Source organism: Mus caroli, unplaced genomic scaffold (assembly GCF_978045245.1).
Source record: "Mus caroli unplaced genomic scaffold, Mus_caroli_1 scaffold_2, whole genome shotgun sequence".
NCBI lineage: Eukaryota > Metazoa > Chordata > Mammalia > Rodentia > Muridae > Mus > Mus caroli.
In genome coordinates, this window is record NW_028227257.1 from 5,883,808 (window position 1) to 5,897,721 (window position 13,914).

General features: G+C 49.9%; 1 protein-coding gene across 2 annotated transcripts; it reads left to right on the top strand.

Annotated features, from left to right (window-relative positions):
* The first annotated feature begins 3,221 nt into the window (after positions 1 to 3,221).
* Positions 3,222 to 12,815, top strand: Ankrd60 (ankyrin repeat domain 60). Of its 2 annotated transcripts, none has more exons than XM_021155911.2 (4): positions 3,222 to 3,549; positions 8,775 to 8,905; positions 10,273 to 10,438; positions 12,392 to 12,813. In XM_021155911.2, the coding sequence occupies exons 1-4, from the start codon at positions 3,222 to 3,224 to the stop codon at positions 12,697 to 12,699; spliced, it is 933 nt and encodes a 310-aa protein (XP_021011570.2). In that variant the 3' UTR covers positions 12,700 to 12,813. The 2 variants fall into 2 exon arrangements, with proteins under 2 accessions (XP_021011570.2, XP_021011571.1); XM_021155912.2 differs by lacking the exon at positions 3,222 to 3,549 and adding an exon at positions 3,568 to 3,753 and having other exon boundaries at positions 12,392 to 12,815.
* The last annotated feature ends 1,099 nt before the right edge of the window (positions 12,816 to 13,914 follow it).

Here is a 13,914-nt window from a genome sequence, read left to right on the forward strand (position 1 = left end):
CATATGTCAGACCTCAGGAACTACAGAGCAAGAGGCATGCAAATGTTTAGTTACTTTAACTTTCAAAGCAGGTGTCACTACTAGCAGTCCACCATTAAAATCTCAGAAATACTTTTGGAGTAAGGTATTTTACCATCTGAAAGGACTTGGGTACAAGGCTATTTTTGGAAAATTTATCCAGGGTCTTGGCATGGCCTAAAAGATAACAAAACTAGGATATATTATACAACACAGGTCATGGCACATGGAACTCCAAACTTTTCTCTCCTTGGCATATTTTAGAAATGCTGAGAACCATCATCTTAAAGTTGTTGAGGAGTTTCTCTTGGCTCTGCAGTCTGACAAGGACCAAGATATTTCATTTTTTTGCTTCCTTAGAACCAAAGATACAGAATGCTATAGAAACCACTCTACTGGAAGACTTGAACTAGCACCCTGTGATGGGTGCACAGAGATGCCTCTGATGCACATGTGGCTTGTATCAAAGAGAACCTAGTTAGTTGTATAAGAGCTTCCAGATGAGGCTTCTTTCAGGTGATGGCAGCCTAGTCCTTACCGCCTCTGTGGACCTGATCAGGGGCGGGTTTGTAGGGAGGCGGTGGGTCCAGGTACCAATGGCTCTCAGGCTTCCTCGCCACGAGCTATGGCTAGCAGTTTGTTATTTAGAAAGACTGGTTTTTCAAACCTCCCCTCAGAGCCTGGTACAGTTGCTCACATCTATAATTCTAGCACCTGGAAGGCTGGAGCAGGGAGATCAAAAGTTCAAACATAATATAGAGAATTCTAGGCATGTCTGAGCTACATAACAAAACCCTATTCAAGGAAACCAAACATAAATACAGCTCCCCTTGCCAATAAAGTAATTTAGTAGAAGCCTGTAAGTATTTTCTGGGCTTGCTGCCTTCATCCTCTCTCAGAAAATGGAGTTTATGGCACTGTATTTTATCTCCAGCGGAAATACTGTACCCGCGTAAATAACTTGACAGGAGAAAGCCCTATGGATGTGACATTAGCTTCTGCAGAGAATAAACATGTCACCTGAATCTTGTTCTGCATTGGGACCGCTGCAAAGGCAGCTCTTCTGGGGACTTTTGGAGTGTCCTTGTAAAAGCAGCCTAGTAAAGAACTGTTATTCCCCTGTCATCTGGCTCCTCTCAGGTATTTCCCTCACCCTTTCCCTAATTCAGAAACTGTGAAAATGTAAAATGTGTGCTGGTCTTTGACAGTAGCTAGAGTCATAAGGTTGTTTTAATGTGGACAATGTCCAGGGATTCGGTGGGTGGTGTAGGGACTGATGCCTGAGCTACATGGATTCTGGTTATACTTTAGACTCAACAATAAAAAATAAAAAATAAAAAAAGAAAGAAAGAAAAAGGAAAGAAAGAAGAAAGATAAGAAAAGAAGCCATACTTTTAACTAGAACTTTCTACAGATTCCATTGATTCGGGGAGTCATGTGCTCTTTACTTTGGCTTAAGTACACAGAACTTAGATTTCCTAGTTTTGAATTTCAGATGAACAAAAAGATGCTGTACAGTTTAAACATTTTTCGTTAATTAATGATTCTGTGTTCTGTAAACGTTTGATTATGGTTCTGTACCTGTTCCTGCCCTGCTCTGTGCTCTCTGGCTTGAATATGGCGAAGTAGTGGGGAGCCCGTGGGACACAGGCACTTCTTCCTAAAGACAAACTTCAAGGTCATATATTGAATTTCCTGTTACACAGGATACCCCTGCAGGTTCTCAAATACTATATTGATCTTGTTACTTAAGAGGAAAGGAAGGTGTCTATGTGGTGCCAAAGAGACTAGGAAAAATGTAAAGAACTCAAATACCCAGCACAGGCAACATCTGGGCTACTTTAGCACAGAGTTAATTCATTAAAGTTAGAGACAAACGATTAAAAACAAAGCCAGAAGCTGTCCCGCTTTGTGTGTGCTGTGTGTCTACAGTAAAAACATGAGGCACGCTGTAGGGCCTCTGCAGCAAACAAGCTTTTACTGCTCAGGTAATGGAAACTGTAATCAAGTCTGTTGGTCTAAAAGTAAGGAAAATTATTCTCAGCTAGAATCTTGGATTTTTATAGAGCATAATTTTCTAGAAAGAAGAGCAAAAACACCAGGCAGTCATGACACACTCCTTTAATTCCAGCACTCGGGAAGCAGAGGCAGGCAGATCTCTGATTTTGAGGTCAACCTGGTCTACAGAGTGAGTTCCAGGGCACTCAGGGCTACACAGAGAAATCCTGTCTCAAAAAAAAAAAAAAAAGACAAATAATAAAGATAAAATAAAAATAAATATTTAGTGTTCTGAGGTAGAATCTAGGTACTGAATGAAATTGATCACTTATGACAAGACCAGCCTCCTATCAAGACTGTGGCTACAAGACAGCTAGGGGGGGCTTTTCTGTTCCTGGGTGGAGCCTTAGGATCAATACTCAGTACTGCAGAAGAAAAAAAGAAAAAAAAAAAAAAAGACTGTAAGACCCCAGTCTGTTCACTGTACACATTATAATTATCCATCATTTAGAATGAGCCTCTCTGATAAAAAAGGATTAAACCACCGTCCCTTTATATCACCTTGAACTGCATGTGCCTCTGCCCCCAAGTGAGTGGGTGGCCTGGACCACCAGGCCTTAGACCCAATTTGTGTAACTAACTGCTATACAAAATGTATTTTTCAAGCTTCTATTTTGTTCTTGGTAACAACAGAGTTTTCGAAGGGCGTTCTGGCTCCCTGCCAGTTCCATGGTGCTTCCTCTTGCCTCTAAAGACCTTGCTTTGGGTCTGGTGTTTGAGGGCCTATACCCTCCCAACCCCACGGTTTGAGCTTTCCCAGAAAAGGTTTAAGCCTAGCCCTCCCATCAGATGTGTTCCATACTTTTCTCCCTCCGAGGATGTCACAACGTCAGGGCACACGGGTTTGATGCCATTTCCACCCAAGCCTCTGCCTGTTCCAGCTTGGCCCAGGTTAGCTTGGATTGCTATGTTCCTAAAAGCACACGGCAGCAAGCCTGTCGACCACCTTAGAAACTGTGGACCCAGCGTTTCTCCCTAATCATGCAGACTGCCCTGAACAGACAGGAGGTTCCCCACAGGGCTAGCAGGCTGGCGAGGGCCGCGGAGGAGGGTGGGGGGGAGCAGTCTCCGGAAGCGCGGGCGCCCCTCTCCTGTCTCGGGGGCCCCAGGCGGGGGCGGCGATGACGCGCGGGATGACGCGGGCCATGCGGAGGGCGGCAGACGTGGCGGGGGCGGGCGCGCGTCCGCCGAAACGGCAGGGGGACGACCCCAAGGCGGGCGCGCGCCCCACTCAGCCCTCCAGCCGGGCCCGCGCACGGGTTAGGGGGCACACAGGGGACCCGCTTGCCTCCACTGCGTCGCCAGACTTGGCCCCTGACGTCTATATCCTGCGGGTGAGGCTGGAGGAGACTGGGGAGCTGTTCCGTGTGGCCAACTGCCGCAACGACATGACAGTGCGGGAGCTCAAAGAAGAGCTGGACCTGATGGTCGGCATCCCCTTCAACCTGCAGCGGCTGCATTTCCTGGACCGAGGTGGCCCCTGCCCGACCCCCTTCCCGCACCCCATGAGCTCCTCCCACTCAATGGCCCCCGGCCCACTCCTGCCCTGGGTCCCCAAGACACTCGTAACTGCCAGAGAATCCAAGGTGACCAAGTCAAACCCAACCACTCGAGCCCCATCTAGAACGGCCCCTTGGAGCACTGGCCACTCAAGGGCTCCTAACTCCAAGCACATGGGTGGGTCTCTTATTAACCCCAAATATATAGGTGACCCTCATTCACAAGCATTGTGTCTGTCGCAGGCTGTGGTCTGCCAACCTGGTCTGTCCAGGCTACTCAGAACCTCAAATCTCAAAACCACAAGACCTTCTGGGCAGCCTCTTGTCTTCGTTAGGGAGCCCAGGCCCCCAAGACAACCATGTCTACCCTGAAACAAAACTAGGTCTCAGTAGACCCTACCACTACCAAATCAAGGATAGGCCTTTCCCCTCATGAGAACCTGGATCCAAAACAAACCCTAAGTGGTGAATACCAAATTCTCTAGTTAGCCTGTCTATGCCAGCATTTCAGAAGCTGGGACAAACCTGGCTGGCCTCGGGTCCCCAAAGGCAGAGGATATCTGCCTAAGATTGAACCCCAAATCTCTAAACTGAAAATAACTAGCTCAGAGCCCCAACCCTAAAGCTCAAACCAACCGTGTCCATACAGGGCTGCACAAACACAGAAGAAGCCAGCTGGACCTGGGACCCTCAAGACCCAGGACAAAGTCGACCAAGACTGAACTTGGTTTCTAGGCTGATTACCATGTCCTCCATCCCCACTGGCTACCCAAAGATCCTAAACAAAATCCTACCCACCTTAGGAAACCCCAAATCCAGGCCAAGCATGACTAGATCTTCAAGTAGCCATGACTATTTTAGGTGACCCCAAGATTCCATCAACTGTGTCTACATAGAGATGCTAGAACTCAGATCAAACTTGCCCCTCCTGGAACCTCAAACCCAGAATAAAGCTGAGTGTCCATATCTCACTCCCACACCAACCGCTACCCCCCCCCCAACTCATACCAACTGTATATTCTCTCAAGGGTGTTAAAATTCAAAATAAGACCTGCCAATCCTACAACCCCGAGCCCAGAACACAGCTACTCAAGGCTAAACCCCCAAATCTCTCAGGCTAACCACTACTGCAGCTCCTCAAATGCCTGCTCACTTAACTATGCATACAGGGATACTAAAACTCAAAATGAGCCTTGCTTATCCTGGAACCCCAAGCCCAGAACAAACATGAACCCAGGTTTGAACCTCAAGTATCTAGGCTAGCCATCACTCTCTTATACTTCCCATTTGGTACCCCCACATCCAGGATATACCTACCCAAGGCTGAACCCAAAATCTTCAGGCTAGTTATCACTACTTCAGAACCCCAAATCCTATAGCAGCTGCATTTACACAAGGACACTGAAACTTCAATCCTTACCTACCTTAGGGACCCCAAACCAAAACAAGCCTGACCAAATCCGAGCCCCAAGTCCCCCAGGCTAAAAGCATATGACCATTGGGACTGGCTATCCTCCATGGCTGTTTCCACACAAGGATACTGAAGCTGAAACAAACTGCCCACCTCAGGGTCCCACAGTCTGTCCACACACTGCTATGTGTGACCCTCATATCCTCTAGCTGACCCTGGCCACACTAGCACCCTAAACCCCAGAGCAGACTCCACCCACATCACAAGCATCAGCACAGACACCCTCCCCCCAGCTATCACCACTCATCCGTACAGCCAGACCCCAGTCTACATAAGTATGCTAGATCCTAACATGGACCTTGCCCACTGCTGAACCCCCACATCCAAACCCAGCTCTGTCCACCTCTGAAAGCCAGCCCTCAAGCTCCAAGCTCCCCATGAGTATAGCAGGACCCCAGCCCAACCCAAGTATCCTCATAAAGGTTCCAGGGATTAAATGAGTCAAGCCCACAGGAGAACCCCCAGAAAGTGAAGTCAAGCTTGCTTCTCTTTGACTTCCCACCCTCAAGAAAACCATTGGTTCACGAGTACCTCAAAGCTGACACCAGCTGTGTCCCCATGAGGAAATGAAGGCTCAAACCAACCCTGACTCCCGAGGACCCCAAAACCCAATACAGATCAATTAGCCAAGCCTATCATATCAGAGCCCCAAATTTAGAGCAGACTCTATCACTAGCAAGACCCTAAATCTCAAAGGAGAGCTGTCTGATTCCTCCCAGTTGCTTACCAACCAGAGCTGCCTAAAACAAGTCCATCCAAAGACCCCCAAATCCTGCCACAGATTCCTCCAAAACCAGAAACCCCAGCCAGATGGCAAGACTTGCTCCCATGAGAACCCCAAATACAGAGTAAATCCTGCTCTCATCAGGACCCCAGAACTCAAAGCAATCCATGACCATGATTATTAGACCCCCCCCCCAATCTTGACACTAACTTAGTCTGTCTCTGAACCCCAAGTTGCAAGCTGTGACCTTTCCCACACTCGGGGCTCACAGGGAGCCCTGCAGATTCCTTTCAGTTCTCTTGAATCTAGACCCCCACGAACCCCATATCTAGACAAATTCCATGGGGAGGCACCCAGTGGAAACCAGAGGCTCTTCAGCCTGTCTATCCTTCCCTCAACCTGAGGACATGGCTGCCCCTGTCCCCATTCCCTATAATGTTTAGGATATGAGAACAGGATCAAAGACCCTTGGTTGGGCTCCATCATCTCCCCACCCGATGGAAATCAACGCAAAACACTTCAAGAAAATGAAGATTAAAAAACAAAAAACAAAACAAAAACCTCTGGGCTGCCCTGGGAATGTGAGCAGCCGGTATCCCGGAGACACTGCAGAGTACTGCAGGGCCTGGGAGCGATGGAGACAGCTCTGAAAGCAACCTGTCCCCACGCTCTGCTTTCTCAGGCACTGGCTGTCCTGGGCTCAGTCTCCTAATCCGGAGAGCAGAGCCCCATTAGCTCTAGAATTCTCTGTGCTGTTCCCCAGTGGACAGGAATGACTCTGCAAACTGTGCAGGCAAGGCCAAAATACTCTTCCTCGGCACTTTTAAAAATAGGTTAAATGTTTTCCACGGCACATGTATTTTCTTACAGTAGTTGACAGATGCATGTATATATATTCTTCAAAGCTTTATTTAGCAAGAAGCTGTGTTTGAGCCTGTCTATAGCTAGCAAGGTATAAAGGATACGAGGTGTAATAAGGGCCTGTGCAGTTGTTCCCCAGCAAGGAATTGAAAAATTATGTGTCTTCCTAACTCTGGACCCCCTTTTGTTCATTTATTTTCACCAGTAAGCAATAAATTCAGGCAAGCTGATAAAGAATAAGAGGTGGGTGACTTCACAGTGATGTCACAGTGCTAAGACTCAGCAGTCACTTAGCAACTGCTGGAGGCCTGACCCCTAAGCTGTGCTGCCTTGACTGTGGCTGGCACATCTGCCCACCTCCAGGGTTGTAGAGGGAAGGGCAAGTGAGATCATGGCGGGAAAGCGCCACGATGGCCTTGTCTAAACTCGGCAAGCAAATTCATGAGCGAGTACTGCTCCTGGCGATCATTCATCTGTTGATAATTAGTAGCATTTGTCTGAGCCCAAGGTAGTGGTTGCCCATCTGCAAAAGGGGACGTGCTAGGGATTGCACAGAAACCAGGAGGCAAGACTCACAACTCTCCTAGATGTTTACCACGCCGTTAGAAAGTCAAGTTGTCTCAGAGCAGTGGCAGACCGGTTCCCACGGTCAAGCCACAAACAAAACCTTAGTTAACGGATTCGACGACCAGCTCTCTATTTACACCCCCCCTGAGAGTATGATCATCAAGTGGTACCCACACGTCTGGCAGGAGTCAGACCTTGTCACGCCCTAGCCAGGCCCAGCCTCAGTGTGCTTCCAATTAGAGGAAGAGGCCATGTAGGCTGGAGGGTTGTCATGAAGATTCAAGGATGAACCTCTCAGGTCAGGCATAGAGACTCAAAATAATTATGAAGAACTCAGAACAGTTGTGGATTCTGATCACCTGGAAAGGCTACTAGGGCAGCCTGGGCAGATTGTAATCGCGTATAAGCAATCCAAGTCCTCTGGGGTTCCTAAGATAGTAGGTGGCCAAGAAAGACGTGTGTTTTGAGAAATTAAATAGCACTACCTTAAAAAAAAAAAAAAAAAAAAAAGACAAAAAACCAAAAACCCTTCCCTGCATAGTGCTCCTTGAGCTGTCGTTCTCAGTGTGTGTGTGTGTGTTTAATTGTTGTTGTTGAAACAGGATCTCATGTATCTTCAGGTTAGTCCTGAACTAGTGATCCTTCTGTCTCCAGCTCCCAAATTCTGGGGTGACAGCTGTGTGCCACCAAGCCTGGCTGAGCCTGGGTTTCTGGGTGTGGGTCTAGGTCCATTGTTGGCCCCGAGAATAAGATGGCATGCTGGGTCTGGCAAGAGCTCTGACACTCCAGTCCAAATACAGTGAGGGTTGATATTTGCTCCTGAGGTTACCAAAGGCTCATTAGGGGGACAGTCTTGTCCCCACGAGGGACAATGTCTGGAGGACATCCTTGACCGCAAGGGCTAGCTATAGGTGCAGCTGATGTGTTATGGGCATAGGCCGTAGAAGCTGTGGTGTGTGGAATAGAGAGGGGTACCTCGTTGGAAACATCAGTTAAGCACCTTGGTGGAAAAACCCTGACGCGGGCTGTCTGTCACTTGCTGGATCCTTCAGTCACTGTCATCTCTTTAGCCAGCTAATGGCTACATTCCCTAGAGTCAGTGTTCAGTTGAAGGTATATAACTTGCTAAGTACACTGTCGGGCCTGTGATGTATAGCTCAGATTTAAGTAGTTCTATTTGTAGAGTTTGCCTCATAAAACGATCTCACTGACTCATGGATTTTTCCCCAACAGGACAAGCTGTAATTACAAAATTTTATAAATCATTGCTATTGTGTGTGTAGGGTTTTTTTCTTTTTTTTTCCTTTTCCTCTTTTTTTTTTTTTTCTTTTTGGTCCAGCTTCCATCTGAACTGAGCCAAATTAATTTTCTAAAAAGCCTTAGCAGCATCAAATTTCAGGCTCCTGTGCGACCATCAAGGGAGAGACTCCCCCCACCCTACCCCCACCCACTCCCACCCCTTTGGCTCAAGATTTTAAAAGTATCTTTGCGTGATTCAGGGCCAGACGTGGTCTGAACTGATGCAGTGATTTCTCTAGGTCCTAATTTTGTTAAAAGGAAAAACTGTTTCCCGTAGGAATTCTGATGGATGATGCTACCCTGAAGTTCTACGATGTCATCCCCGGAGCACTTATTTCATTATGTATCTGGCATTACGATGGTTGGACGGAACTGGTTTTGGCCGCCGTGGAAGGGGACCCCAGCAAGGTGGTTTCATGCTTTATTTTTTCAATATTAGGGGGCGAGGGGACCCCAGCCTTTAGTCTTTAGTGTGAAACTTTTGAATAAAGTCCTCAGAGTAGGAAAGGAAGATGAGCTTTCTGAATGGAGAGTGTTTCCAGACAGTCTGGGCTTGTGAGTCCCTCGGGCTTGCTTATTAACAGTTCATAAACCCACTTACTCTACCCGCAGTGGGGCCCAGGTGCTGCATTTTCTGACCACATGTTGGCCAAGTTGAAAATCGAATTTAATCCTAGTTAAAGAATATGGGCCGGTAGCCCAGTGGTCAGGGGCTTGTGTACCCAGGTTGGTCTACCTTGGGAGTGGGGTAGGAGCCTGGCACCTTTGGACAGCCTTCACCTGATGCTTGTCAGGCCTTCTGCTGGGCTACCCATTGGCCCTGGGAGAGAGAGTGTGTGTGTGTGTGTGGGAAACATGAGTATAGGGATGCTTACCCATCTGTGAGGACGGAGGGTCGGCACCAGGGCAAGCGTCTGCTCTTTCTTCAGTAGACTTTGAGGGTAGAGTTCTGAGATTCCCCAGGGAGAAGAGTCAGTTTCCTGGTAGGACAGGGTTCAAGGGAAGGTTGGGGGTACAGGGAGAGGTGCCGGGATGCATCCAGGGAAGGGTGGGTGGCGATGATCTCTGTATCCCAGACCCCAGGCCTGAGGAACGAGAGCAAAGTTGATCCAGCCCCAGTTGTAGCATTGTCTTCTACTTCTCTGCATCCCTGGCTTCCTCTCTCTCTCTCCTGGAAGTTTAGTCAGTGCCCGCTACCTGAGGAGATAATCACAGCCTTCCATCCCATGTTCGATTGGTCCCACTGCTCCTCCCCTTGCACCTTCCCCCACTGACTGGGACATCCAGAGCACAGGGTCCTCTCTGTGGTATCCATGCCCCTCCTCCCATCCCTGACGATGTGTGTCACCCCAAGATGGTTCTGTGATGGGCATCTCTCTGCCCACAGAGTTCAGAAAGTTGCAGTTGTGACAACGGGCACAAAAACTGGACTGGAAAGGCATACTCCACCACTCCTCCATTCCCTGGGGCTCCTTCCAGGGGACCACACTGCGCTAGCTGGCGTTTTTCCCAAAGGGCCACAAACATCTTCCTCTGGACACATTGGCAGTGCTATTTTTCTCCCTTCAAAACATTGGCAGAAAGGCCTCCCTGTGTCCCCTGCCTGACCAGGGATGGAGGCGGGGTGGGGATAGCTGCACTTCCTGGGTGTGTAGGTATCGCCCATCACCCCTCCGCTCCTGCTGTGTACCTCAGTTAGGATGGAGTTAACCAGCATGGGTGGAGGGATGCAGGTCACGCTCTAGAGACAACCTTGATGCATTCCTTCCACCTAGATGTCATGTCTTGGCATCAGTGAGGATACCTTCTACCGAACAGCGAACTCACAGCATTTTAAGGGGGAACAGTGGAGGCAGTGGACAGCCCAGAGGGCATTTGTGGCCTTGTACATCTCTGCTCACAGAGGCCACGTGGATGCCGTGCAGTATCTTCTAGGACTTGGTAATTCTGCGGAGAGCCTGACCTGGTGTGGTTGGGAGGACAGAATGACCCATCTTACATATTACTTCAGCAGTGGCTCCCTAGGTTCCAGGCTTGTCACCCACCAAACGTGTCTCCCGCTGGGCTCCTTGGTCCTAAGCACCATGTGGTACACCCATCAGGGACTTGCACTTCTCTAGGCCAGGTCTGTGGAGCATTCTGTTGTGGTAGAACCAAAATTATAGGACAGTGAGCCATGGGGGATTAGGGGTGGGCTTGGGGGTGAGGGTGGGGAAGTCCAGAGGACGTCCTAGCCTGGCAGCTCCTTGCCCTGCCTGAAGTAGATTCTGCAATGGTCCAACAGGACCTCACCCTGGCTATCCCACAGAGTGGTCCGCAGCCTGGCTGGAGGTCCTTTTAAATACATCATGTCTCCACTTAAGGGTGACCATCTGTCTGTCTGTCTCTCTGTCCAAAGCTGTGGTCAGCACCATGTCTGAGCAGATGTCTGGGAGGAATCTTTTGTCTTCCCTGGTTGGGGAAACGCTCCCCCTGACTGAGGATAGCTTCAGAGAGCCCACCCCACGGCTTCCTTGGGGAAAGGAGGAGGGACTAGCAAGCGCCTCTGGCTTTCTAAGGTGCCACCTCCATGTTGGACCTCTTCCTTTCCATCTGCTGTCTTGCTCAGCTCCAGGGATCCTCCCGCTTCTGCCAGACAGGGTGGGAGACAACTCAACTGTCCCAGGCAGGGTACTGGCATGTCATATCTCTGCTACAGAGCTCAAGACGGTGGGTGACAGCACCATGTTTTCTGCCATCCCACACAGCCTTTCTACACTTCTCTTATCCAGTGAAGGATAGGCTTTCACAGCCCGGCAGTCCTTTAAGCTCATAAAAAGTCATCTTCGCTCTGATGGAACTGTGATGTATTTGAAGGCACCCGTTAAAAAATGATGGCCGGCTTTGCAAAGTCTTCCGTCCTCTGCAGCCATGGCTGGGAGGGTGGCGGGGGGGGGGGAGGCACAGGGTCATGCCCACGTTCTGGAAGCCTACTTAAGCTTCGCCTCACCAACTAGCCATAGCTCAATTGAACTATGCGACGGCAGCCGCAATGCAGGCTGGATTGAATTGAGTAGCCTTGGTTTGTGTGTGTGTGTGTTGTGATTTTTGTTACCCAGAATTCCATTCAGTTCCACAAGTCCATGCTGGACCCCTATCATTAGCCCATCTGTCTGCAGGAGGCAGCAGGAGTCCAGGTCTGTCCACTCTCAGACTGCCATTTCCTGTCACCTCCCCAGTACCTGCAGTTGCATTCCAAGGATAAAAGCAGCAGTGCCCAGACCATGTGTGTTTCTGTCCTCATGGATCTTAGGCAGGAAAGCCAGCCAGTGGTTACAAATGTTTAATCCCATAGCCTGTCACATATGGGATGCGTTCAACGCAGTGCCTACTGAACTTTTATGGGGAGAGGTAGGGGTTGTAGAGAGGAAGAATGAAGGAAGTCACTGAAACCCTAAAAGGGGAGAAATGCAAAAGTGTAGTGCATAACCAGAAGAGCATGTGCAAAGGGCCTGTGGCACAGTGCAGACTGCTGTAAGCTCAGGAGCTACATGGAGCTAGCGAAGTTAATCAGTAGAAAGCTCGAGGGAGGGGTGGAAACAATGTTGCAATGAGATGAGCAGATGTGGTGAGGTGGGCAGACAAATCCATCAGAGTGCTCCCAAGCAGCAAGATGCGGGGATGTGCTTGGAACAGGAGACTGGAATGTGCTGTTTACTGGTTGCTCCCTGGGACCAGGCTCAATGGGAGGGGTGAAGAGCTTAGTGAGGCCACCATGTCCCTGGGAGCAGCACCAACCCTCCATCATATTCCTGCCACAGCCCCGGTCCCTTTCTTATTGTACCTTCGTGTCACACGGGTGGGACTCCTGGCTAGGAGAACAGACCACTCCAGCTGGTCTTTTTAATCTCACAGGAGCAAACTGCCTGGCCAAATCACCCCTGGGCAGGACGCCCCTGCACGTGGTCGCAGCCATGGGCAGGACAGACTGCGTCCAGCCCTTACTGGAACACGGTGCCTCCATCCACGACAGAGACTTGAAGAGCGACACGCCCATCACCATTGCACGGCGCCTGAAGCGCGGACATTTAGAGCGCAAGATGTTCCTTCTCTACTGGATGATCAAGTCGGGGTCCCGGGACCCGGACTTGGTAGCGAGGAAAGCTTTGGAGAAATCCAGCCCTGGGGTGGAGACCAGGAGGAGCACAATATTAATCTCCTGAGTACATTTGCCCATCACAAGACTCTGCGGCGACCTTACAGCCCCCCCCCCCCCCAACTGTGCCCCCCACTCCCATGGCACTCACTAGGGATCAGAAAGAAGGGACAGATCCAAATCAGACCAAATTGATTGTCCTCTTACTAGCGTCTCCGGAAGGGTGTAATGGAGCAGGTGAGTTCATCTCTTTTGTAATCCACTCTGTCCCCACCACGCTGACAATGCCGGCCTTTAATTTTAAACTCTTTGTACATTGGTGCCCAATCACACCGTTTGGGGTGATGATAGCCAATTATCCCTCCCTCCCGAGGCCCTCTAACGCACCAGCATAATGGGAGTAATAACAGGAATGGTAATAGCGCTCTTGCAACTGGCACAGAATGAGCACTGCCTACGTCAGGAGGTCATGAGCAGCGTAGGTTGCGAATTTGTTTGTCAAACCCATGCAGCTGGCCACTTCCGGTTGCCAGAGATGGGACGCGGTGTAGGCTGAGCTAGCCCTGGGATCAAGAGAGAAGCCGGGAGTGTGTCTTGTGGGCCTCCAAATATAGTCTCTCAAGGGGTTCATTTCTTATCCGTGTGGGAAGGAGGCATGTGGCCTTCAGTGGGAAGAAAACAGCACAGGACACAGAAAAGAGAGAGAGAGAGAGAGAGAGAGAGAGAGGCTGACACCCTCTTCCTGCGGTCCCAACCCAGTGTCCCCACAGCCTTCACACTCCCTTCCCACTGTCTCCAGCACCGTCTCTCCCTGGGAGCCAGTCACTGGCCCCAGGCACTCTGCCTGGCATGAGGACCCACACATTTGGGGACAAGCACTCCATTTCCCCAATCCAGTTAGACACTTGAGTAGACGTCCAGCATCCTCAAGCCTTCGGTGGTGACATTTCTTCAGTCTGGAGCAAGATCACTTGGACATGCACTCCTGGGCTCTGGGCTCTGAGGACGTTTCATTAGAGACAAGCGTTGGGCCTCAGACTACACCGCAGCCCCTGTCATGGGGGTCGGTGAGCCAAGTGCAGAAAGCAAACAGGGAAACGAAGGCTGGGGCCCAGTGCCTGGAAAAGAGTACAGGAACCCAACACCAACAGAAAGGCGGGTCAGAGATTGTTCTAGAGTGTTCTGGAGTGGAAACCCGACTTTCATGAGAGTTTCCCTCTTGGTTTTGAAAAATGGCCTTGAAATTCTGAAGAAGTAGGGAGGCACACGGGGGGCGGGGGCG